This window comes from Erpetoichthys calabaricus, chromosome 12 (genome assembly GCF_900747795.2).
Source record: "Erpetoichthys calabaricus chromosome 12, fErpCal1.3, whole genome shotgun sequence".
In the NCBI taxonomy this organism is placed as follows: domain Eukaryota; kingdom Metazoa; phylum Chordata; class Cladistia; order Polypteriformes; family Polypteridae; genus Erpetoichthys; species Erpetoichthys calabaricus.
The window spans coordinates 132,307,058-132,334,372 of NC_041405.2; the positions used below are offsets into that span (position 1 = coordinate 132,307,058).

The 27,315-nt window shown below is 40.5% G+C and overlaps 1 protein-coding gene across 1 annotated transcript; it reads left to right on the forward strand.

The window, feature by feature from the left end:
- The first annotated feature begins 22,886 nt into the window (after positions 1-22,886).
- On the forward strand, positions 22,887-25,809 carry cirbpb (cold inducible RNA binding protein b). The gene is made up of 7 exons (XM_028816236.2): positions 22,887-22,977; positions 23,632-23,742; positions 23,831-23,937; positions 24,017-24,143; positions 24,266-24,356; positions 24,630-24,691; positions 25,005-25,809. The coding sequence occupies exons 2-7, from the start codon at positions 23,643-23,645 to the stop codon at positions 25,016-25,018; spliced, it is 501 nt and encodes a 166-aa protein (XP_028672069.1). The 5' UTR covers positions 22,887-22,977; positions 23,632-23,642; the 3' UTR covers positions 25,019-25,809.
- The last annotated feature ends 1,506 nt before the right edge of the window (positions 25,810-27,315 follow it).

Sequence of the window (27,315 nt, forward strand, 5' to 3'; positions counted from 1 at the left end):
GTGAGGGAGCGTCACTTACAGCAGTACTGCCATGTGGTGCGATTCCCCAAGGGTGATCCGGCTTGTAAGATCCTCATTGTTGAGGACCCGATTGGCTGCACCAGGCCAAGGGGACGCCCATGTAACACCTGGCTGCGGCAGATAGAGGGTCATTTCCGGGTGGTGGGACTGGACTGTGTGTCTGCCTTGGGGGTTGCCAACTGCAATCATGAGCTGTTTTGTTGTGTGGTGGGCGTGGCAACGTGCTCTACCAGTGTATGCTCCCCAACCTGACCTGACCTGACCTTGTGACCAGTTTTTCTCACTGCTTATTATATGTTTGAAACATTTCTTTTTCAAATTGTTAAACAACTAGTTTATTTTTTATGCAGCTGTTTTAGCAATAAACTATGAATCAGTTTTCAAGTATGGGACTGAAATAATTGTTAATGCAGTAAAGATTAGATTATATTAGATTAGATATACTGTACTTTATAAATCCTCAATGGGGAATTCAAATACATACTGCAGCAAAACAAAATTAAACATAAAAAACATGAAATACACAGATATCTATTAAATATAAGACAATCGAAAATCTAAAAACATGTAATACAATAAACATGCCAAAATAGCTGCACTAAATTGAAGTTTGCTCCAATGTCCTATGACTTCAGGCTGGAGTGAAGGAAGTGACAACGGGAAGAACCATTGAACTGTCCAGTGTCAGCAGGCAGAAAAGACCTCTAGAGATTCTTATTGTACAGCTGTGGTTGACAGTACTTCAAGAAAGTGCCCCTTGGTGGGGATGGTCAAAATTGTTTATGATGGCTTCCAATTTTGCAACCATATTCTTTTCCACAACAGCCTCTAGAGCAAGGGTTCCCAAACTTTTTTCAGCCGCAGACCCCTTTACCAAAAACTTTTAAAACCGCCGACCCCCTAATTACATGCAATGGTTTTTCATATCCGCACTTGCTTTGATATGTTCGATAAGACAATGAACAGACATGTTTGTGCTACATGTATTTTCATGCATTCTTACGTGTGACTCTTTTAATGACACATTTTACCTTTTCGTTCGCAAATTTGGTATGTAATGTGTTTTTTTTAAATGATTTTACTTCTTAATTAGGTACCTATTGGAATCATAGATATTTTGAAGTAACAAACAAATAGCAGTAGTAAGGGGGTCTATTTTTGCTGTCGTTGACCCCCAAATTTTTTCATTGAAACTATCGACCCCTAGAAAGTTCAAATCGACCCCAGGGGGTCAATATCGACCACTTTGGGAACCCTTGCTCTAGAGTATCAAGAGTCAGTCCTGTAATGGAGCTGGCTTTACTGATCAGGTGTTTTGCATCACATGAATTCATTTGCTTCCCCAGGAGACCACGGCATAGAACAATTCTGAAATGTAAAGTATAAAATACTAGCAGGCAGATTCTGGTATGGTCCCTGTAGCTTTGGTGAGTAATTACCTGTCAATTCTGGTCTGAATGGCTTGGCCCAGAACCGGACAGTCATTCCGAGCAGACTCAGACCGAGTACTACAGCCACATCTGGGCCAGCAAATTAGGATGTGACACTTAGATATCTGCCTAGATGAGGCCCGAGGATGTTTTAGCTGGGGAGCCTTACTAAGAGTCAGTGGCCACGTTACTCTACATACATTTCACCTTAGAGCTCCAGTAGAAGACCTAGGAGGATGTCACTTTGGACATATCTTACCCTCCGAGTGCTGGGGTCACTTCACTCATACCTCACATCAGATCACCAGAATGAAACCAGGATGTGGTCACAAACCCTCAGCGAGACATACTGGGAACATTCCTTTTATCCTTTGCTAATGTTTCTGCTATGATTTAAATAGGTTGCAATTTTCAGCATTTTAATTAGCTATGAACTTCAATCAACCTAAAAAAAACCAAAACTTTTCCTTGAAGGCAGCAGTTCCATTTCAGCTGCTCTTTGCATGCATTGGTTATCACGTCCATGCAACGCTGCTCTATCACAAACTGACACGCACATTTTTTGTTTAAAAGCGCAAAGATTTGCAAATCAGTCTTGGTTGGGTGTTTTTGATCTACAGGAAAAACACAAAGTTATTTCATTATTATCATCTCACTTCTTTATGAATTTTCAAGTCATAGTGGTATCACAAAGAAAACAGAGCGCTTTTTGCAAATGTTGGTTTTGCAAAACAACCTACATTCTTAATAATAACATTTCTTTACTGGGATCTGTGCTTCCCCGTAAAATCATTGCTTGACAAAATATCTGTGATGGGCTCTTTGGATATGCCATTGGTTCTTTGGGCATTGAAAAGGTTCCTATTATGTGTACAAAACAGCTACCTTTAATGCATAGTAGAGGCTACTAGTAGGATACAAAGAGATCAAGAAAACCTGCACTTGGCCTGTGTCATTGTAGTCCTTTTAAAGTCATGAACCTAGCAGGCTTCTTCTTCTTCTAAAATGTGGGTTTTGTGAAGGAGCCACATTGGTTCTGTATGAACAATGCTACCAAAACAGTACTGTCAACATAACACCACTGAATGTTGCTAGCATGAGCCCACCAACAGATGAACAGGCTGATGCTACTATGAACCTAGCCATACTGATCTATCAGCACACATGCACAAGTCGGTACTTGGGAAAGAATGGAAGGACCTTAAACCAACGCTGTTCATCAAAATGGATTCTAACAGTCTAATGCTCTCAGGAAAGAAATAAACCTATCAAAAGTGTATTAATGCAGTAAATAGTCAAACGGGGTAGAAACATTCAGGAATGCTGTGACAGCGTATCACACAAAAGGCTACTGAGATTGTACAATTTCCCTTAAAACTTAACTCTAGATCTATTGTAAATCTCCATAGCTTACCATTTTTATTTTGGTCATTGCCATTACCTAAACAGACTGAAGTGAGCTCATACCACATAACACCTCACAGCTACTTTATGAGAACAGTAAGCATTGCATGTGGGATGCATTTCAACAGACAGCCATGAAATGAGGACTCCTCTAGACACCTCAGCCCAGATATGCAGCTTGACTACTGACTGCCTATCGTTCGTTAACAGATCACACCTAAGAGTTCAAATTATGACAACTCAGATCAATTTATGTATTGCAGCCATGATTCCTGGGATTACAATTTAGGATCAGGCCACTTTTGGAGAGCACAAATCACTCACAGCATACTTGACCTATAGGATCCCCAGTGTGAAACCTGGTAGCAGGTTGATTTGCACTATAGTAAGAAGGAAGAATGTGTTAATGTGGGCAAATATTACATTTCCAGCTTAGATATTCAGACCAGGTTACTTCAAATGCAACCTAAACTCTTAAACCCAGAAAGATAAATGAAGGAACATCATTTTACTTAAATGCCTTAGCTCAAGACTGGGCTCAGACCACTCCAAAAATGTCACTTTAGGGCTCCAGTATGAGAACTGAGAGGTCACCCCAGCTACATCACCTCAGAGCTCCAGAATGAGAAGCTGAGAGCAGGTACCTCTGAAAATACCTCACCTCATTGTTTAAATACTCACTTCATTTCAGCTCACCTTCAGTCCACTTACAGTATCCTGATGACGGACAAGTAGGACAGGCCGGGGCAATCCATCCATGACAATAGTCTACAGCTCTTGCTAGAAATTCTAGACACTCCCAGGCCAGCCCAAAAAAAATAAACCTTCCAGTGTATCCTCTAAGAGTGTGCATGTAGGCAGCCATGAACTTCAATCAATATTCAATATGTCACTTTGCACTCATATGGACAGCAGACTTACCACCTGTACTTCAGAACAACTAATCTACCTGAAGCTAAGCATGTTTGGGCCCTGCCAGTACTTAGATGGGAGACCATCTAATAAAGTCTTGGGTTGCTGCTGGAAGAGGTTAAGAACTCCTGAGGGCCTCGCCAACACATGTGGTCTGTGTTTGGAGCCCAATGTTCCAATGCAGTGATGGACACAGTGTGCTGTAAAAAGTGGTGCCCTCATTTGGATGAGACATAAAACCAAGGTCTTCACTCTCTGTAGTCATAAAAGATCACTGGACATCTTTTGAAAAAGTATAGGGCATTTCCCACTGTCCTGGCTAAATTGCCCATCACCTCCTGGTCATTCTGGGCCCTGAATCACCCCCTGTCCCTTACTGGCTAACTATCTCTCTCATCCCTTCACCACCTAATGGCTATTGTGTGGTGAGTGTACAGGTGCAAGAATGGCTGTTGTCTCATCAGCCAGGTGGATGCTGCACATTCACCACAGTGGTGGTCGAGGTGGCTCCTCATTGCCTATGAGAAGTGCTTTGAGTAGGTTAGAAAAGTGCTATATAAATATAATAATAATAATAATAATTATTATTATTATTATTCCAACACTACACAACTGGTTATGAAATATTTCTATTTGATATAAAATTTATACTTTATTTCTGATTATTTTTATTATATAACATTGCTTCTTTTTCCTTTTGATTATACACTGTTGCTTTATTGTTTTCATTGTTACATTGTATCAGTCTGTCATAAAAGGTATTTCTTGGGCTTTGCAAGGAAAAAAGCTCTTTATTTACAAAGATTTTTAGTAAAAAGGGGGACAGCCAGTAGCGTAGCGTGGGTGTCAGCCGCCCAGGGTGGAGGAAAATTCCGCCGCCCCCTTATTTAGGTATGGTTCAAATTTTTACAAGATATTATTATTATTTATTGTGAAATTTTGCCGCCCCCTAAAAGTGCCGCCTGGGGCGGGCCGCCCCTGCCGCCCCCACTACGCTACGCCACTGGGGACAGCCTCCTAATAAAATACTGATTGGTATATTGTTCCAAAGCAATATTAAAAGTTATAAAATCATTACTACACGTTGTCGTTTCAGAATCATACAACCGGTGGACCTCAGCATGCTGGAGCACCACAGCTGTTGAACTGCTAAGCCCTGGGCCTTCTAAATTGCAGCCCCCCAGACCAATAGCATCAAGAGTAGATAACAGCCATAAAACAAAGAGCATCTCAGGTAATAGCTGTACTCATCTCTGCTGAACTTCCAAGTGAGATTTCCAGACAAAGTAGCTGGTGTTCTTTTGTTACCATTGTGGCTTGAGTAAGCAGAACTTCCTTTCCACAATGAATTTCACACCATTGAAACCATTCGACAGTGATGGCCAGGGACATCCTAACTACACAATAAAACCAACTCAATTGCTCCTTTCCAATCTCAGAAGCAGCAGTTCTTCTACAAAGTCATCTTGAATTGCTGAGCTTCTCATCACATAGTGGAAACTGAGTCCAGCAACCAACACTCCTAAGGTACCTAATGTTGGCTGCTGAAATGTGCAGTTTTATTCTTTGCGTCTTTATTTGGTGATTGTGACCATAGCTTAGTATGGGGATGCATAATGACAGGTAAACCTTTCACAGCATAGTATGAAGCAACATCTGCAAAACTGTTGCCTCTGAACCAGACAGACAGACAGACAGACAGACAGACAGACAGACAGACAGACAGACAGATAGACAGATAGATAGATAGATAGATAGATAGATAGATAGATAGATAGATAAATACCAGTTGGTTAATTTCATAATTACCTGTTCCTTCACTAGTGAACAAGTCCCTGAGATGGTTGAACTGGGTGTAGCTGTGAACTTCTAATCCACACAGGGCAAGCCACTGTTTTCCAAGAAAGGACCATAATCTCATATTTGGAGATGTTAATTGTCATGAAGACAATTCAACTGTGAACCACACCAGTGTGATATGGTCAAGAGAACACCATCATCCACAAAGTCATCTTGAAATGCTGAGCTTCTCACCACATAGTGGAAACTGAGTCCAGCAACCAACACTGCTAAGGTACCTAATGTTGGCTGCTCATACTTGCAATTTTATTCTTTGTATCTCTATTCAGTGATTGTGACCATAGCTTAGTATGGGGATGTAGAATGACAGATAAACCCAAAGACGCAGCTTCCCTTTCACAGCTTAGTCTGAGGCAACATCTGCAAAACTGTTGCCTCTGAACCTTTTAGATAGATAGATAGATAGATAGATAGATAGATAGATAGATAGATAGATAGATAGATTATACCAGTTTGTTCATTTCATAATTACCTGTTCCTTCACTAGTGAACATGTCCCTGAGATGGTTGAACTGGGTGCAGCTGTGAGCTTCTAATCCACACAGAGCAAGCCACTGTTTTCCAAGAAAAGACTGTAATCTCATATTTGGATTAATTGTGTTAAATGTCATGAAGACAGTGTAACTTTCAACTGTGAACCACACCAGTGTAATATGGTCAAGAGAACACCATCATCCACAAAGAGCAGTGATACAAACCTCAGGGTTCTGCACTGAACACGTTCGCAGTTACAGCTGTGCCATGTCATCTTACAAAAATAACAAACAGACGAGAAATCTAGATGCAATTTTAGCAGCATCAACATCCATGCCAAATGAATTAAGCTTAATGGCAAGTATGAGAATGCAACACTCACTGTATACTTACAGCGACTGAAAAGCACACAGTGGTGGCCCTAGAGTCCCATACCTTGGCAGCCCAATTCACAAAATACCATGGGGGTTATGGTTATGAGGTTTTTCTAATTTCACAAACCACAAATTCCCATAAACCTTCTCTGTTCAAGGGCAAAAAATGACCTGTTGTTACTGGTTGAGAATAAAATTTTCAATGCTTGTCTTCATCCCGAGATTTAACTACTGAACTAAATCTCCATCTCAATCCCCTACAAAGGTGTTAGCAGGAGGAGAATGATTGTGATCCCTTGGAAAGTGGAATACACCTTGATGTCTACCTTGTTAAAAATGGATACCGACAACCTACTTAGGCAGCCTCAGGTTATTGCACAAGGCCATTTCTCATCATAAAGTTGTAATATGGCAATTTCAGATTATCTCCCATGAAACCTAAGTGTAGCTGGTTGGAAGGACTGGATGTATTGGGACTTAAAACCAGGCAATATTTTGCTGCAAGTGACATGATGGGATATTAGGACTTAAAACCAGGCAATATTTTGCTGCAAGTGACATGGTGGGATTTCATTCCCGTCCCTAGTATGTAAAGCGATTTCCTAAAGAAAATGAACCAGCACAGCACTTTCTCTGCTTTCAATCAATCCTGTTTGTAAGGTCAAGCCCTATAACCCACACAGATGTAGTATCAGCTGTAGCCTACATGAGACATGCACTCCACCTGTAGTGCAACTTATTGTTTTGGAGTGGAACCCCAATTCTGTAACTGCCACCTCATTGTGCTTCCAGTTCACTCCAGTCTCATTTACTAACTGTGGTATTGTTCTGGCATTTCTTGTTGACTGCGGCATGAGGAGCTGCAGCTGATCCTGCGGTGTTTAAGTCCACACTGCCCTCTGCTGCCTCTAGGCAGTACTGCAACACCACTGTTTTTGTATTCTTTACTGGATGAACGTTGACACTTAAGAATGTGTTTAGCATGAGTTGGCACCAGCCTACCAGGTAGCCTTTCTTTGAAAAAACTTCCCTGTATTATATTTTGGGCATCAGTCAAAGATTCAAATGGCAATGTTTTTTGGTCTGCGGTGGGTTGGCACCCTGCCCGGGATTGGTTCCTGCCGTGTGCCCTGTGTTGGCTGGGATTGGCTCCAGCAGACCCCCGTGACCCTGTGTTCGGATTCAGCGGGTTGGAAAATGGATGGATGGATGGATGTTTTTTGGTTCTCTGCCACCACATTGATACGCTGAGCTTAGGTAGCATGCATTCTTTTTCTTTTTGCCATGTGTTCAAAATGTATCAATTGCCTTCTCTGGCCAAATCTTTAGTTTTCTATAACAGATTTCCTGTGCTAATCTCTCTCTCTCATGATCTACAATACCAGCCCATCTCTGTGCCCACAACACTATCCTCATTATTTACATTTTAAATCCCAGTCCAGTGCCATGTCTTTCCTGTGTTCAATGGTTATCTACACTGGCACAAGTATCATCTCCCACTCCACTGTAGGTACATGTTGTCCGGTATCTTCAGTTCTGAGGAACCTGGGCTGATTTCTCCCTGTGCTGGCAGAAGCCATGCTCTTCATTGACGTCATCAGCAGCATTATCTCTTATTTCACAACAATAACAAACCTTCCTTGTATCTTGTAAGCCATGCCATCTCCTTGAAAGCAGGGAAGCCCTCTACCTAACGGGACAGTAACAACCTCATTAGTTTCATTTTTTGCACTTTTATCTCCTTATTGATTGCAATTCCTTTACCATCGTGTTTCTTGAATGCTGGTCACTCTCCCTGCAGGCTTGACCTTTCTTTACAAAGGTAGTGCCATTGTCATCTTTACTGGCATAGGAATTAACTGACATCTTCCATGTCTTCTCCCAACAGATGCATTACTGTCATTGTCTAGTTCACTATGGTGTTAAAAGGTCCTGGTAGCTTTTATGCCATTCCCTCTCTGGGCCAACAGAACTGCCCTTTCCATGAGGGGGCAGTACCCCCTCTCTTCCATGACTAAACTGCTCTTTACTCTTGTTCCAAGTAATACCACCTTCCTCAAAGACAAGGAGGGTGCTGTTTGTACCAATAGCTTTGCGGCATGTGCAATGGTTGTCAGGAAGCCAGGAGTGGGTGGAAATGTGTGTTTTATGCAGCAGTGACTGGGCAGCCTGTGAGGCTGGCAGCTGTTTTCTTTGGCGTCGTGCCTCTCCTTTCAAAGGCTACACAAACAGATGGCAGGTGCAGTCCTTTAGAATGCAAGCAGCACTTCTTGATACCACCTGATTTGGGGTGACGTTATTGCTTAAAGCAGGAGTTATGGGTGCGGCACATGTCACATTAGGATCATTTACGGTTGTGCGGAGGTTGAACCCATGGCCCTGCTAGAAACCACAGCTCAAATTAAGAAAAAATGTGAGTTCAATGCATCCTCCAAGCACAAGAAATTAAGTTTGCCTATACTTTCAAAGGGTAATCCTCACCTATTTGGGGAAACCACTTAATAGGATCAAAGATCTAAAGAAGAGATTTATTTGAAGCCATGGGTAAGAACTTTGTGTATCCAATCCAACATGCGAGATACACAGTCTGTGCCTCAGTCTCAGTTTAGTATACAGTGTCTTAGGTCAGGGGAAGATTATCTACAGGAACAGCTGGTAGGGGACAGTAGCCCAAGCATAGAGAAGTGATTAAGAAAGCTAATCGTGATATATCACAATCTGTAGGATACAACTGAAGAGAGGTCATACTTAAACTTTATAACACATTAGTGAGGCCTCAGCTGGAGTGATGTGTTCAGTTTTGGTCTCCATATTACAAAAAAGAAGACATAACAGCGCTAGACAAAGTCCAGAGAAGAGCGACTGGGCTGATTCTGGGACTAAGAGATATGAGCTATGAGGAGAGACTGAAGGAACTGAGCCTTTTCAGTTTAAGCAAACAGAGATTTACAGAGGACATGATGGAAGTAATTACATGTATGAAAGGATTTTTAGTACAGTAGATCCCAGTTGTTACTTTAAAATAAACTCTGCAACAAGAACACAGGGACACAGTTGGAAACTTATTAAGAGCAAATTTTTCACAAACGTTACAAAGATTTTCTTCCCGCAAAGAACCATAGACACATTTAATGAAAGACCAAACATCCTGAGGTGGTTCGGCGTGTGGTGGGTGCAGCAACATGCCGTATCCGTGCATGCTCCCAAGTACTGTGGTGGACAGGTTGTCTTTAGGGACCTTCAAATTTCAACTTAATGTAATTTTTGGCAATCTAGATGACTAGGATGGATGAGCTTGTTGGGCTTAATGGCCTGTTTTTGTTAGAACTTCTAATGTTTTTAATGTTTCTTTTCTTTCTGTACATCACCACACTGAACTCCATCATCCAATCCAACTCTTATCAGTGCTATACAGATGATACATAGCCATCCCTGTCGTTCCCTCCGGAGGACAATATGATCACTATGTCCTATTGATATCTCAACCTGGATGAAGGACCACCAATCTACAACTCAACCTGGCAAAGCCTGAACTTCTTGTGACCCCGGCCTGCCAGTCTATTCAACTCCCCATCTCTGTACAGCTTGGCTCACTGTTGCTAACACCTGTCAAGTGAGTACGCAACCTTGGGGCTGTGATTGATGAGCAGCTCTCTCTTTCTGACCACATTTCTGCTATTTATTGTTCATGCAGGTTCATGCTATTCAACATCTGCAAGATCAGACCTTATCTAACAATGTATGCAGCACAACCTCTGGTCCTGGTTTTGGTCTTGTCCCATCTGGACTACTGCAACTCGTTCCTGATAGGAGTACCCACATGTGCTGTCAAGCTGCTGCAGATAATCTAGAATGCAGAGGCCCATCTTGTATTTAACCAGCCACAATGGGCACGTCACTCCTGTCTTCATGTTGTTACATTGGCTTCCTATAGCAACACACATTAAGTTCTAATCCCTGATGCTTTTCTACAGAGTAGTCAGTGGGTCACCACCTGAGTGTATGAAGGCACTGCTGAGGTCCTATACTCCTTCTCACCCACCCAGGTCTGACATTGAACAGTGTCTGGTGATGCCACCTCTGCATGGTATCAAGTCTCAATTCAGACTCTTTTCCTGTGTAGATCCTAGTTGGTGGAACGAGCTGCCCACCTCCATCCATACTGTGGACTCCCTCAACGTATTTAAGAAGCAAGTGAAGACCCACCTGTTCTGTGAACATCTGTCCAATTGATTGAAAAAAATTTACTTTGTGATATTTTATATTGTTGGTTAATTTGTTGTTAGATTAGGTTTAATTGCTTTATTGATTGTAACTCATGATCATAAATTTATTAGTTATTATATCTTTTCACTTGTGGCAATCAACTTTTGTTACCTGCAATGCCACACTTGCTGATCAAACAGGCCTTACCCTAATGTTACTTGATTATGTTTACCTCTTTTGTAAGTCGCCTTGGGTAAAAGCATCTGCCAAGCAAATAAATGTACATGTAAATGTAATAAAGAGTGGTGACTGTTGATATCTGTACATACCTGGTCACTAAAGTGCAGTGTAGTGAAGGCTCTAAATTTGAAGCGGAGACTACCATCTCCTGGGAACTCACCCATCCTGGAATGGAGTTTAAGTGACTGCTTTCTGATAGTGTTATACAAGCAGAATCAGATGGGAACTGTGCTGGCCAGGAAACAGAGACGTTTGAAAGGAAGGTGCAAAGGAGGTGCCAGGGAATAAGGGTAAAGCTGCTCTGGCATAATAAGTTACTCTTGCTTAATGGCCCTGTGAAAGTGTTTGCCTTTTGCCTCCGTAATGCATCCTCACAAAATAAAATAAAATAAAACAAAGAAACTTTTGGTCATTTGTCATTTTCTGAAGCAATCAAGATGAAGAGTGGCTCTGAGGCTAAGGATCTGCGCTGGCATCCTGAAGGTTGCCGGTTCGAATCCCCGTCACTGCCAAAAGAGATCCTACTCTGCTGGGCCCTTGAGCAAGACCCTTAACCTGTAATTGCTCCAGGGGCGCTGTACAATGGCTGACCCTGCGCTCTGACCCCAAGGGGTATGCGAAAACTAACAAATTTCTAATACGAGAAATCGTATAAGATGAAATAAAGAACAAAAAAAAAAAAGAAGAGGGGTGTGCTGTCCAAGGGAATTTATTTTCAAAAACTGAAAACATACATGACAAGCGTTGACACTGGTGAGACACCAGGTGGCGACATATGTGCAAGAAACAAGAAGAGAACAGTATGCTGCAAACAAAAGAGCCTTAATGAAACTTAAAGACTTAATGATTTTAACTTGATTAAACTAAGAAAAAATAAGTAAACTTAGAAACAAAACAGCCTAATTAAGGCTGAAGATGTTTTATTTAAATCTTTTCCACTATAGACAGAGATAGATAGACTTTATTTGTCTCCATAAACAAAATATGCTCCATTCTGATAAGGACAGCAGTGTATGGCTGCCTCTAGTCTTATTAAAGCAATTCCTGAACCTTTAGAATGTCAGACTCCTGTTCCCTCCAACCCAATTATTTCAACACTTGCTGGGACTTCAAGGACCACCTTTTAGGTAAACAGAGTATTAACATTATTCACCGTCTGCAATGAAGCCTCTGAGAACAAAGAGCCCCCCTGTGAAGTGTCCTGGAATTGTCATGTCATGCTGATTTCCATTCAATTGACTCTGCAACAAAACCTGACAGAGACAAAGAGACACCACGTAGTATCAGAAACACAGACATTACATTTTTTCTTGTCATCTTTTTTATTTATATAACGTTTTAAAACAACGATTGTTGACCAAGGCTGTACAATAGAACAAATCAGAGCACACACAATAAAATCATTGAAAAAGCAGGGTCCACCCTATTATGCTTCACTCTAGAGCTTGGTACAATCAGAAGAAACTGGTCTGAGGATCTAAGTGATCTCCATGGTCTGTGAAAGTGTAAAAGATATGTGAAACATGGTGGTGCTAACCCATTTAAGGATATGAAAACAAATTCAACACTCTTATACTCAGTTCTAAACTTAACTGGAAGCAAGTGGAGAGAGGCCAATATTGGTGATATTTGAGCATATCTGCATTTGACTAATAACAGACAGGCAGCAGCATTTTAGACCATCTGCAAGCAGGAGAGAGGTGTCTGACTGACTAACTCCTGTGTAAAGAAAGTAGTAGTCAAGTCAAGACAACATTTAAGCATTTATTACTCTCTCAAAATCATTAAAAGATAAAATCAGCTCAACTTGACTACAGATTCTTAACTGATGAAAATTAGCTTTAACAACCAAATATATCAAAGATTCTGGAAATTAAAGGAAATCCAAGCCTTGATGACCTTGATGCAGTTTAATAAGTGTTTTATAGAACTACTGTTAAACTACTATTATTATGTTTTATGGGCACAAAAATGTGTGTTATCGTTTATTGCATAAGTCATATTTAAATGCATGGGTGTATTTATTGTTTGATTGTGCACAGGCACATGGATAAACCTCGAGTATCTAAACAACTGCTAGGACCATAGGGGATGGTTCAAAAGCAAATATGCATCTCGGTACGGGGACACATCACAGCACACATGGCCTTATCCGTTCTTTGTGTTCACTCATGACAATTGTTCCCCTCTTCTCTGTCATGCAACTCTAGATGTGTGTCAGACTCTCCTCACCAGCTCCTTTCTAACATTCCATCTCTTCTTAGGCACTCCAGATGTCCTTCCCTGTTTAAATGCCCCACTGGTTTGTCTGACATTCCCTGAAAAGAACCTTCTAGAAAGCTGTGGAAAGATTTGTTTCTTATAGAGAGCTGTCACTCAAAGGTAACTAACACGACCCCATCTCAGTCTCAGTGGTCGTTTTGCTGGCCACAATATTCTGTCTTCAGGTAATTAAACAAGCTCTGATTTCAGTATATACAGTATGGGCCTCACACTAGTAGACAATCTTAAATTCTAGAAGGTGGGCTTCACTTCAGTAGTTGGTGTTTTCTTCAGCATGAAGACTTTACAACAGCTGATTAGCTTCAGAAAACTGGTTTCACTCCAGCATGCAGGCCTCAAGGTAGGACATAGTCTTAACTTTAGGCTGCTCTACACCCCTGAGTGAAGACTATTGCAGATAATGCTCACTTCAATAAGTGGGCTTTAGTTTAGTATGCTGGCTCCAGGTCGAGATAGATTTTGACTTCAGTACAGTGTTTCTGAAAGTGCTTTGGACCATGAACCACATTGTCAAAATCAATGATACCGTGGACCATTTATGGCTAACAGCTAATAACTGTAAATTCTGTATTACAATCATCACATAATTTTTTTTCTGCATGTGAAAAATACTGTAATGACCCAAGGTACAAAGAAGAAGAGCTGGGATACAGCCTCAAATGTTGAGTTAGCAGGCCTGAACAGAGCTACTTCTTATAAGGCACCTCCTTAGTTTAAGCGCCTGTTCTACTCCTGCTCTTATGCCTTTGGAAGGTGTCCTATGAAAGACTACAAAAACCCAGCAAAAACAGAAGTCTGTAAGACTTGCACTACTCCTCAGTCTCTTTCTATGCTGTAACATAATTCTCCTACTTTTACTCTATGAGCGACCACACTAGCTTGTTCTTTTTAGTTTTATTCGCGGCTCTCTGCCTTTCACCTGGTGTTTTCTCTCAGGTCTGAGTGGCATAGACTATCCTTATTTGAATCTTTTGCCTATTGAGCTGCCCACCTGGAAGATCGTCTTCTTTACATAATTAACATCCAGACTTTGATGAGTTTACATTTCACAGTAACAGATCCATGTTACTGCACAGACTTAGAAAGTTAATTAAAGCATTGCTGTTGCCAGCAGTTTGCTTTTCATGTGGCCATCAATGTTAATTTAAAAATTAGCCCCATGGAGTGAAGCAGCTAGGCTGGACGGGAGAGAGACAAAAAGTTTAAAGACATGTCGAAAGAAAGAAAGCAATCACTACAACCATACAGAATAAGAGCAGGAAGGAGTAGTGCAGAAGAAAAAGATGTTATCGCCTGCAATAATGTCAGACATGGTGCTTTGCAGTCTGTGTCTTGGAACCATCATCATCAAGAAAACTCTTAGAAACTTGTTAAACCAGATGAGACCATTTAGTCCATCAAGCTAACTTGTTTAGCTAATAACTAAGCTGTCCTAGTATCACATCCAGATACATCTTAAAGGTGGTCAAGGTTTCTGCTTCAACTACATGTCTCTGTAATTTGTTTGGGATTCCCACATATCTCTGTGTAAAAGGTATATTTTAGTTTTAGTTCTAAATGCATTACTCCATTATTTCCATGGGTGTCCGTGAGTATGTGATTCACCATTAAGGTGCAAGAATTTTCCTGTATCTTCTTTATTGAGAATTTTGAAGACCTGGATTACGTTTGCACGCAGTTTCCTATGCTTGGAACTAAATTGGTTTAATTCTCTAACAGAATACAACACATCCTTAAGTTCTGGGATGCACTTGGTTACTCTCCTCTGCACAGCTTCAGGAGCTGTTAAGTTTTTTTTTTTTTTTTGTAGCATGGTGACCAGAACTGCACATAATATTCAAGAAGCGGTCTCACTAGTGTATTATACAGTCTATGCATAAATTTCCTTGATTTATATTCAGCCATTTTTATGAAATAACCTACAATGCTTATTTTTGGCTTTTTAGATGCTTCTACACATTGCTTAGACAATGAAGATATTGTGTGAACATACCCCCAAAAATCCTCTTCAAAAGGTTGCTTCCTCAAGAAAACTGTCTCCCTTCTTGTATTTATAATTGATGTTCCAGAAGCCTATGTGTAGCACTCTGCATTTTCTACATGAACTGCATTTTCCAACTGTTCACCCAGGACTGAAGCGTGTCCATATCTTTTTGAATTCTTTTTGTTGCCTTCTAAGCATTTACCATTCTTTCAAGAAACTCTGTGGGACAACAACTTCTTTGGGAGGATCAAACTTTGCTGCATAAACTGAACATTAAACAATGTGAGTACACTGCATAATTTCAGTTTAGGTGTATGATGAGCAATGCATTAATAACTGCCCTTCTGCACTAACATGGTGTGAAAATATGAAATTCTTCAAGCACACGGTACCTGTACAGACCTGCTCAAAGTGAAATGAATCCGTTTGTACATCAGGTTGTAAACCTCCCACATAGAAGCACAGACTAGTCTACATTCTTTACTGGAAACATAATGCAAAAAGAAAAAATGTGTTAAGATGACGATGATAAGTACAGACCTTTCCAAACAGAGCAAAGTTCATGGTATCTGAAAAAATTTATACCGAGAGCTGCAGATGTTAATTAAACGGAGGGGAACAAGAAAGCTACACCTGCACTAAATGCTTTCTTGGGGCATGTGCAAGCTGTAAAAACATTCAAAATAAGTACTCAGAAGTCTTAATATTTGCAAGCATCAGAAACTTCGACACAAGAAATGTGATTGTTTGGTATATAGTAAAAATTTCTCAGGAGTTTACAAAAAGTGAAAAACGGAAGCCCTTCCTACTATAATCCTATAGCAATTGGCAATGCAAGACGTTTTGCACCAATTAATTTTTAAGCAACAACTCATGATAAACAGGTTTAGAAAATCGATGGATGGATGTTCGACAAAAATGAATCATTCGGTTATTTCAAGCATTACATTAGGAACCACAAATGCCTTCCTTGTCGACTTGGCCGGATCTGCGAGGGTGACTCAAGTCCCTGAAGCCCTGTCACTAAGGGGCCTTAGTATGTTGAGGAAAACAATGACCAGTAACAGGAAAAGACCAAGTTTTCAAATACAGTAAAGCTGTTTGCAGAAATTCGCCGAAACTCTTTGATCCTCACGAATATAAACCTATCCAATCAGACTTCAATAAAAAGGTTTTATAAGAAAATAAGATTGGGTGCGGCGTCTCATAGATCGCTTTTATCAGGTCGCACATTTCTTATCATGCTGTGCCGCAACGGACGGTAGTTTTTAACGAAAGCTCAGTGATGTAGCGATATGAGGGTTTAAAAAGACAGCGAAGCAAAAGACGCGAGTTCACCGAAAACTATACCAATCATTGGCAGCTTTTTTTTCATTGAAATAGACAAATACGAGTAAATAACGATTATACGAGTAAGTCGCAAATAATACCGTTTAGACGACTGCGGCTGACCTTAATAGATGGTCTGGGAAAGGTGAGTATCGCCGTTTCTAGCGGCTTTAGCCGCGAAGTGCATACAATCTATCAGTGCAGAGTCCCCTCACACCGACACAGGCCTGAGTAACAACGTGGAGGACAACGAGGCCACTGCGGAAGTTCATACGCACTAAAGCCAAACGAAGTATTCCCTGTAGGGTCTTCCGTTTTATTTTGTGCAAATATACTAATACTACTGACGTTTGATAATTTTGTCGTCGAAATCTTATTTCCCATAGATGTGATCTTGCACTCGGCAGTTTGCTATTCATTATAAAACACCACTGAACAGAAAAGGTAACGTTGACACTATATAAAGTTTTCTTTTCTATTTTAATCCCAGTATCTAATTTATTTTTTGCATTTGTGATTTTTGTAATGCGTGATTATGTTCCTAGAACGTACAGCGAGAAGAGGGGGTCTCTTAAGCTTCGGTGCTTCGACACCCCGAAGGCGTAGGGGTCTAAATATAGACTTCGTTGTCGTTGCGCCTTTTGACACAAAACATTAAGAACGGGGTTCCTACGCCATCCCTTACTCGTTAAGTTTACCTGCATTTGTATTATTAATACAATATAATAATTATAGAAAAAACTGAAATAAACAGACACCAAATTGCAGCGATCTCAACACGCAGCACTCATTTCGCGCGTGCGCAAAATGACGGTATCGTCCCCCCCCCCTCTCTTCAGAATGACGTACGGTCCCAAAATCCCGCGCTCGCTATAATTCAAGCGTTCTGACATACTCACGTGACATGACTAGGCCTAAAATGGACTCTGTTCCCCGCGAAATTTCCTCTTCGTTCCCGCCATCGAGAACGCGCACATTGTTACCTCGTCGCGCCTGAAGCGCTTCTCATGTCGAAAATGAAGGAGAGTACTGTGCCACGGCAAGACCCTGCCTGCGGCATTACGACCTCTTTGAAATGTCGCAGAACCGGAGCAAGGTTTATTTTTTTCTTTTTTGTGACATCCATCTGTAAATATCGTACATCACAAAAGCATTTGAAGGTATCTAAAACAATTAAGAAACCGAATTTTCTAACCGTAGCAATGGTATTCAAACAGAAACAGATATAAATGCGATTACGTCTGGGTGTAAAGACATAGACACCTTTAGATTAAGAAGCATGTCATTCCCTTTACAAGTACTCAATTAAAATGCCTTAACGAAGAGCATCAAACCAAACGAAGGAACAGCAAACCTAATCGGCGCGACACGTGCTTTCAAATAAGGCTGCTTATAAGAGAGGGGTACACAGTCTTTCTGAACACATGCTGCTCCGTCAGCAAGCTATTATCAAGATTTCAGAGAATTAATATATAAAACTAAATAAGGTAAGATTGTTGTCCTGGATCACACTTATTCTTTTTTTGTTCTGGTGTATGTAGACAACCCCCCAGAAAACAACCCCTCCACAGTGAGTATTCTAAATTGAAGGCAAGACAACCCCCATTCCCACTTCCTGAGCCATCTTTGACACCTCCACCCGAACATGATCTTTTCACACTTCTTTCATTCACTGCTTTTCCTCCCCCTGGCACCAAGGCCTCTGTTATTGTCTGCTAATGCTTTTCCCAAATGTAACTGTGAGCGGCTCAATCTCCAGCTGCCTTGGTCTGTTGTTCCCATTGTTTTTTGTTACTGCAGCTGGGGTAAGCTTTTGGGGGTGCCACGTTTTGTGTTGGAGTTAAAATGTATTACACAGCACCTCCCCCACACACACCATCCACCCCCTTCTATGACATATAAATATGATAAAACTGCCCGGCCAAAACATTACAAATATTTAGGAGAAAATAAGTGTGCCCCTTCTTTCTTGTATCCCTCCCTTGCCTTGACATAAGCAGTTTATACTTATACTTGGATTTTTGCTTTACTAATAATGATAGAAGCTTTTAGGTTCTCTGTTTTCCATGCATACAACAAAAGATATTATTAGGCAGGCAGCCCAGTCACTGCAGTGCCACTCGCTCCCTCTCTCTCCGTCTCTTTCTGGCGCTCATGCATTCATGTATTTCCAACCCAGCTGCTTCCACAGCTGTGTAACTGCACCCCGGAGAGGCTCCTTCCGTTCTTGACAAACAGAGGTACAATAAAAATGGTGAGCAATACATGTACAGAAGAATTTTCCTGTATGGTTCATTTTAATGCACAAACCCACTTTCAGCAACCAATACATAACAGTGTGGTGGCTCGGAGGCTAAGGACCTGCGTTTGAATCCCTATTACTGCCATAAGAGATCCTGTTCTGCTAGGCCCTTAACCTGCAGTTGCTTCAGGGGTGCTGTACAATGGCCGACCCTGTGTTTTGACCCCAAAGGTTGTGTGAAAACTAACAAATTCCTAATACAAGAAATCCCTTACCTAGCCAATTCACTCCATAGACCTGTTCATTTTCTGCTCCTGCTGTCTAGTAGTTTGGGGTATGTGTGAGTGGGTGTTCACCCCACTTCATCCACAATTAATCCGGATGCCAATCCAATTGTGTGTCAACACCTGCAATCACTCATACTAGGCTAATTGAGGTTATCTGTGCATTTCCAAATGTGCTCTTTCCAGTATTGGATAATTGTACTGACCAGTATAATTTTCAGTGCAGTAATGCATGCTGGGGAAACGGTTAAACAGAAAAGCACATTCAATGACAGACTGAGACAATCTTGATTGCTCCAAGGAGCCCCATGTGAAGTTGTTTCTACCCTCAACCATGATCAAGGTGGTCTTGTTCCCTCTGTACTGAATGGTGCTGAGCGATTAACAGACATCTTAAAAAACAATGACATTATTTGGAAAATATACCTACTGTGCAAATATTTAGGAAACTTGCATACCTGTTTATTCACACAATTATCTAATCAGCCAATCATATGGTAGCAGCTCAATGAATAAAATCATACAGATGCAGGTCAGGAGCTTCAGCTAATGTTCACATCAAACACCTGAATGGAGAAAAAATGTGATTTTGACCATGGCATGATTGTCAAGCTAATCTGAGAACTTCTGTATCTGCTGGGATTTTCTTGCACAACGGTTTCAAGAGTTTACTCCTGAGGTCTTGGTTAAACAGAAAAGCACATTCAATGACAGACTGACACTACTTGCAAAATATATTTACTGTGCAAATATTTAGGAGCACCTGCATACCTGTTTATCCACACAATTATCTAATCAGCCAATCATATGGCAGCAGTTCAATGAATAAAATCATACAGATACAGGTCAGGAGCTTCAGTTAATGTTCACATCAAACACCCGAATGAAGAAAAGATGTGATTTTGACGGTGGCATGATTGTTGGAGCCAGACAAGTTAATCTGAGAATTTCTGTATCTACTGATCTGCTAGGATTTTCATGCACACTAGTGTCTAGAGTTTACTCAGAATGGTGTGAAAAACAAAAAACATCCAGTGAGTGGTAGTTCTGTGGATGGAAATACCTAGTTGATCAGAGGCCAGAGGAGAATGGAGGGACTGGTTCAAGCTGACAGAAAGGCTACGGTAACCACTCTGTACAACTATGGGGAGCAGAAAAGCAGCTCAGAATGCAGAACACGTTAAACCTTGAGGCAGATGGGTTACAACAGCAGAAGAACATGTCAGGTTCTGTCGGCCAAGAACTGCTGCAGTGGGCACTGGATCACCAAAACTGAACAGCTGGTGACAGGTAAAAGGTAGCCTGGTCTGATAAATCTCAGCTGAGGATCACTGATGGTAAGGTCACAATTTGATGCCAACAGCATTAGTCCATGCATCCAACCTGTGCCTCTCAGCTGAGGATCACTGATGGTAAGGTCACAATTTGATGCCAACAGTATTAGTCCATGCATCCAACCTGTGCCAACAGTCCAGGCTGCTGCTGGTGGTGTAATAGTGAAAATGTCTTCTTGGCACACTTTCTGCTCATTCAGAGCTGGAATGCTACAGCTTATTTGAGTATTGTTGTTAACCATGTGCACCTCTCCATAGCCACACCTTCTAATGGCTACTTTCTGCATGATAATGCACCCCATTACAAAGCAAATTTGTCTCAAACTGGTTTCATGAACATCACAATGAGTTCAGTCTTCTTCAGTGGCCTTTCCTTTGAGATGTGGTAGAATGGAAGATTTGCAGCATGAATGTACCCCTGACAAATCTACAGAAATTATGTGATGCAATCATGTCAATGTGGACTCGAATCACAAAGGAATATTTCCAACATTGTGTAGAATCAATGCCACCTAGAACTGAGGCTGTTTTAAGAGCAAAATGAGGTCATACCCAGTATGAATAGAGTGTTCCTAGTAATTTGCTCAGTGAGTGTACTGTGCCAATAAGTAAAATCCTTTGCTGTGAAAATGTATGTACAATTCTAATCACTTTACACTTAGTAAAAACCTATGCTTTCTTAATATACTTAAAGATAATTTTTGCTACAGTATATGTGTATTTATACCTTTTTAACATACTTAAGATTATGGTGATTCTTGTTATATGTATATTTGTGCCTTTTTATGTCAACTACAGTAACCCTGCAATTTCCTTCAGTATTACCAAAGTTTCTATCTATTTCGCCTTCAATGTGTCCGAGAATACTGCCAGAACCTTTCCTCTCAACAAGAAGTGCCAGATTACACAAATACCTGGCAGCATGCTTGTTCGCTAGCAGGGTTAACCCACATATCCATACCTACTTATAGGAGGTCAGCTTACTTTCATGATTCCATGTCTTAACCACGTTCTGGCCACGTGAGGCGTCCATTGCAGGCTGCACTTGTGCCTACTCCCATACTGTTTCACCAAGCTACTTTATCGTACATAGTCCATTCATCCAAACATTTTTTACAAACTCTGTCACCTTCTAGGGGTCATAAAAGCATCCCCTACCTATGGTAAACCGTGCTAAAACATCGGTGCACTGCACCCACTGAGCTGGTTAAAATGGATTGAGCGAAGGCGAGTGTACGATCAAAGCGCTACATACAATTGGGGGGGGTCTGTTCTTAAATAGATGATAGAGATAGAAACTTTATTAATCCCAAGGGGAAATTCACATGCTTCCTATTTTAACATGTCAGTAGTTTTATATATATATATATATATATATATATATATATATATATATATATATATGTTTTTTTTCTGAACAGAAAATGACGCAGTCGTCATTTTTTGGAAGCGCACATTGACATACCTTGGCACTTATCCCCGATTCTTCTTAAAGCACTGCAGATGCATCAACCTCCGTAAGGGTAAAACGAGAACGTATGGTGAAGTGAAACCAATGCAATGATGGAAAAAGTATTTTAAACCGGCAGCAGCTACTCGTTGTGTAGTTTCATTTTGCGCGTGCACGTTGGAGATGGTGTAGGGGATGGGAAAGAGCACGTGGGCGCCATAGTGTCGGTGTGGGGCTTTTATTTTACAAAGACCACTGGAAACCAGGATAAGAGATTTATTTTTGATACAATCCCTTTTTATTTTGTGCTTTTGCTAAGCCTGTCTAATATAAACGTCAGATCTAATTTACAGTTAGTAGTTAATCTGTAGAAAAAGTAGGTCAGTTTAGGGGGTTATTGGATTATGTCCACAGAATACCGAATGTCCACGCGGGTGTACGTGGATCCTACAGGACAAAGTTACAGCAGATGACATGCAGAAATGGAAGCAAACGAGCCTTTAGTTTTTATATTAGCAGTGTATGCCATTGTGAACACGAATGCAAGTCGTTTTGCAATTTAAATCACAGCACAATTTAACAGAATCCTTAACGTATATGAGGACTATAAATAACGAATTAATACCTAATCATACGGGCGATCAAGCCGTGATGTTTAAAATATTTCAGGGGGCCTCACTTTAAACTCTAGATATAAATATTTTATTTTCAATGTAGTATTAACGTCGCGTTTAATTCTGCGATTATTAAATAAGTGTATTTGTAAACGACCGCTAATTTTTAAAACTTTCCTAAAAATCTCTTTGTTACCAAGATTTTGTTTGCAACTGCAATGCGCTTTTGAAAATGGTAGGGGGATGGGGAGTGTTGTGTAACGAAGAAGCGCGACCAAAACTGGTTTCAACCAGTTCTCAGTAGTGGGAGGAAAGAACGTGACGTAAATTATTTACATAGTTCCACCCTCTCCGGTCCGTAAAACTGCTATGCTGAAGTCAGGTAAACTCCACCCCTATTGAATTATTCATTTTAGGAGGCGCGGTTTTAAAACCTTAATAAATACGTCCATTTTGCCGCATTGAACGTCAAACGGTTCTTGTCCGTTGAACGTGTCATTTTGCTGTTTGTCTGTGTAGACGTTTCGTCGTCAAAGGTAAGATTTGCAAGCATGGAAACGTTTGTGGTAGTATTTTAATAAGTAGTGTTCATAGTACTTTTAATGTTTGTATGTTTTACTGGAATTTAAATGTTTAAAGGTGGATTTTATTTCATGGTGAAATAGGGTCGTTTATTTAGCTTCCGATATTTTATCGAATAGCTGTTTAGTGTATGTTAATGGCGAGGTTTTTTAAGTTTTTTTTTTTTCTTTAAAGGCCAACATTTTTCTCTTGCAGTAAAGAAATTCATACTACGGTAGTTTATTTGTCTGGGGGGGTATCGCCCGAAGTAAAATATTCATTTGACGGGGAGTATTCTCTACAGTAAAGATTTTATTTTAACCTGGACTGTTGCCCGAGTATTTGTATTTCCTTTTTGTGAGGCGTAGACTAAAATGGCGTCGAGCGCCACGAGGAGTAGAAAATGGCGCTCGGGAAGGGCTGGACGGGAGCGCGCACCTTGTCTCGATTGTCGTTCATGCGCAGTTTAGATTGATGACGCAGTTTTGGCCGGCAGGGCGGAGTAACCTACTTTCTAGTGGGGCGACACATTGACCTACTTTTTACCAAGGGTTACGCCTACTGCAGATCTCGGTGACCTACTTCAGTCCAATATGAAAACACTAATTTTTATTTATTTTTATTCCTAGTATTTTTCAACATGTCTGATGAAGGAAAGCTTTTCGTCGGTGGTCTTAGTTTTGAGACCAGCGAACGGTCCCTTGAGGATGTTTTCTCTAAATACGGGCATGTTTCTGAAGGTATGCGCATTTGAAAATTAACGTATACTTAACAAGCTAATTAGTAAATAAATATGCACCTTTTTAAATTTTTTTTTTTTTTTTTAAGTGGTGGTAATAAAGGATCGTGAAACCCACAAGTCCAGAGGCTTTGGCTTTGTAACGTTTGAAAACCCAGAGGATGCTAAAGATGCAATGATCGCAATGAATGGAAAGGTAGGCCTCGCAACCAGCCTTTGTTGTGGATGATGTTTTAGAGTTGTGTATTTTATTTTTATTTTTTTTAATTTATTAGTCTGTTGATGGAAGACAAATCCGCGTGGACCAAGCTGGCAAATCTTCCGGAAACCGATCTGGTGGTGGATACAGGGGACGGCCATCTGGTCGTGGAGCATTCTTCAGAGGAAGCAGGGGTGGCAGAGGTAGGCCTGGGTTTTCCGGGGGGGGGGGGGGGTAGGCTGACCATTCTTCTGGTCAGGAAACCGTATAGTTTTTGTAGAATTTGTCTGAAATTTTTTTTTTCCCTTTAAAAAAAAAAAAAAAGGAGGTGGAGACCGTTATGGTGGTGGCCGCTTTGATAACAGAAACAGTGGTGGATATCCTTCAGACAGGAGTTACTACAACAGAGATGGCAGGTATGTTAGTCAGAACTGGTTCGTGTTCTATTAGTGTAAAGTTTAGTCAAATGTTTTAATATGGGATTTTAATCGGTAGTTTTTGTTTGGGTCCCAGGCTAGTGGTTTTTTGTATATTTAACTAATTGGGGGGGGGGGGGGATTGAACAGCATAATCCTTGGACAGTTCATACAGAAAACGTCTGCAAAGCCATTCCCTTAATATTCTAACTTTGTGGTGAAATGCGCATCTTTCACAATTTTCATACATTGCCTTTTTTTTTTTTTATTCAGGGGGCAGGGAGGCTATGGTGATCGTCCTGGAGGTTCCTACAGAGACAGCTATGACAGCTATGGTAAGGTCACATGACATCAGGGGTTTGAGGGGTTGGAAGTTTTCAGTGTCTTTAGTCAGATCTTGGATTTTTGGGCCTTTTTTTAGAGGGAGGGGTATTTTTTCCTTCTACACTGGACTATTAGACTCAACATTTTACAGTCAATATTCATTTTTTTTACAAATTAATGCATGGCACAAGTGTAGTTCCACTTGAGGCATTCAGTTTACCAGATATTCTGTTCTAATTGTTCTGTAAAGTCTGGAGAGATTTGTACATTTGAACAATATTTGCTACAGTGCGTTTTACATCTGTGCCTACTTCTTGTCCTCAGCTACACATGAATAAAAAATCCTTCCTGATTCAAGATCATCCTTCAGTGGCTGTATTTATAAAGATATTCTCTTCGAAGAATCTGTTTCTTTTGTTTCCGTGTGTTGTGATACTGCTTTTCTTTTTTTTTGAGAAATGTTGAAGCTTCTGGTTTTGACTTTTTTTTTTTTTTTTCTTTTTGTTGAACACAACCCGACAGCTTCTAATGGAGAATATTTGTATTTAGTCATGTGTTCGTGTTTTCTTTTTGCAATTTCTAGTTAAAACATTTCCCTCATTACATGAGGGTTTTATTTTTTTTATTTCTGTAAAATGAACAACTTTTACTCGAAGCGTGACAAGCTGTGAATTATTTTAAGGCTTTGTGCGCCTTCAGTTTCTGATGCATTCCTTTAGTTTTAGCAAGGTAGGAGTGCAGCCTGGGTTTCTCCCATTTCCAGCAACCACCTTGGTATAGCTAAAGATTTGTGTGTAGAAGAGTAAATTACTCTAGACTGCTTAAGAGTTGAAAGATTGGCCATGTACTGTTCAGGATGTTCAAAGAACCCTAAGTTAAACATAAAAAGCAAAGCTCTTGGAGCTTTATAGGTATTTTACTCTTTGCCACCTGTACTATTTGGATGCAGACTTCTGTAATGGACTTGATTCCTCAAACTTAAAACCTGCACATTCAGATTCTGTCTATTTTTCACTGGAAAATTGTGCTTTACGTTCTGTATCAAATATTGGAAGAAACTTTTGTAAAGTTTGGCTTCATGAAGCCCATTAAACGAATGGTTAAAATTGTCCTGCTTCCTTGTGCCTCATACACATGGGTCTATAATTTTACATAACAGATTTGGGTGGATGGGGGTGTATAGCGATTGTATTTCAGATGTGCAGTAAATGCACTAAAGCTCTCAAAAGTAGCAAGTTTAGCAGAGTTCAGGCGTATACAATATGCTGTGCTCTATAGCAAGGTGTGGTGGGGGGGTATTAGGGTAAGGGGGGGTTGGGCTCTTCAGGGGAAAGGGAAAGCACAGATATCATACAGCTCTGTGCACTTTATAAATAGGCATTATGATCCATTTAAAAAAAAAAAAATGGGGAGAAGGGGCATGACATGACACATCAGTTAAGTGTTTTAACGCTTTCTGAGCAAATCATAGGTGTAGGATTGAGGAAAGCTTGACAGGTCTAGTTACAGCAAGTGTTTGGGTGGGAAGTGTAGATGTAAGGGATCAAGGGGGTTGGAAATTTTTAACAATGCATATGGACCTAAAAAGTGTGTAACCTTCAAGGACATCCAAGAGTTTTTTGGAAAATCATCAAAGCCTTTTGGACAACGAAGTTTTGCGTCTTCCTACATGTGAATCCTCAGATGAAAGCTGCTCATGGCTAGTTCAATTGTGGAGATAGGCCTGTGCTTCGAGGTAACTGCTTTTGATCTCCTGTTCCGCATTCTTCTGACTTCGTTCATTTAAAAAAATATATATATACCCCATATCTATTGGACGAGTTGCTCTGTAGTGACCTCTCCCTTTTACCAAAAGGTGTTCAGTCACCGACCTGCAGTGTCCAGTATAAATATATCCAGTTGCTGTCAGTGTTCTGGAGCAAGACCATCCTGGTTAGCCTCTAAATGAGGATAAATACTTGAAAAGACCCTCATTACATGAGTATTATGTATATAGGAGAACTTTGTCTCCACTACCTTGCCTTTGCAACTTTTTTTTGAAATGGCAACTTTTTAGTATAACTATCCATGCATTTGGCTAAATATGGTCCCAGCCCTTTTCAGTTCAAAATGAAATTGTGAAGACTTTTAAGCCTGTTTTTTTGTTTTTAGGGTGGTTGGAAGGCTTTTTAATCCCCACTTTAAAACTTGTACTTGTCCACTTTTTAACATGGACATGTGGTCATTGTCATTTACATACGTGCATAGTATGCTGTATGCATGAAACTAATGGAAATTGTGTTGGTGGTGGGGGGGGTGCAGGATGAATTTTTTTTGTGTGAAATTAAAACTTTATTTATTTTTCTAATTAGGTTGATTTAATATTCACTGTGGATTGAATGAAATGGTGTCCTGGGGGATCAGGTTCCCAGAGCAACTGGCGTTTTGACCCAAGTAAGAGGTGTGTTTTTTTTTTTTTTTTGTTCGTTTTTTTTTTTTTAAGTAACTTGTAGTACATGTGGATATGTACATATGTCTGAATTACTACAAATTGGTATTGTGCAAAACTAACTTCATCTTTATGTTTTTAGGTTGATATCCCGTAAAGTACCATCTGCTGACAAGTTGTGCAAGTGATTGGTTTACAGCCACCTTG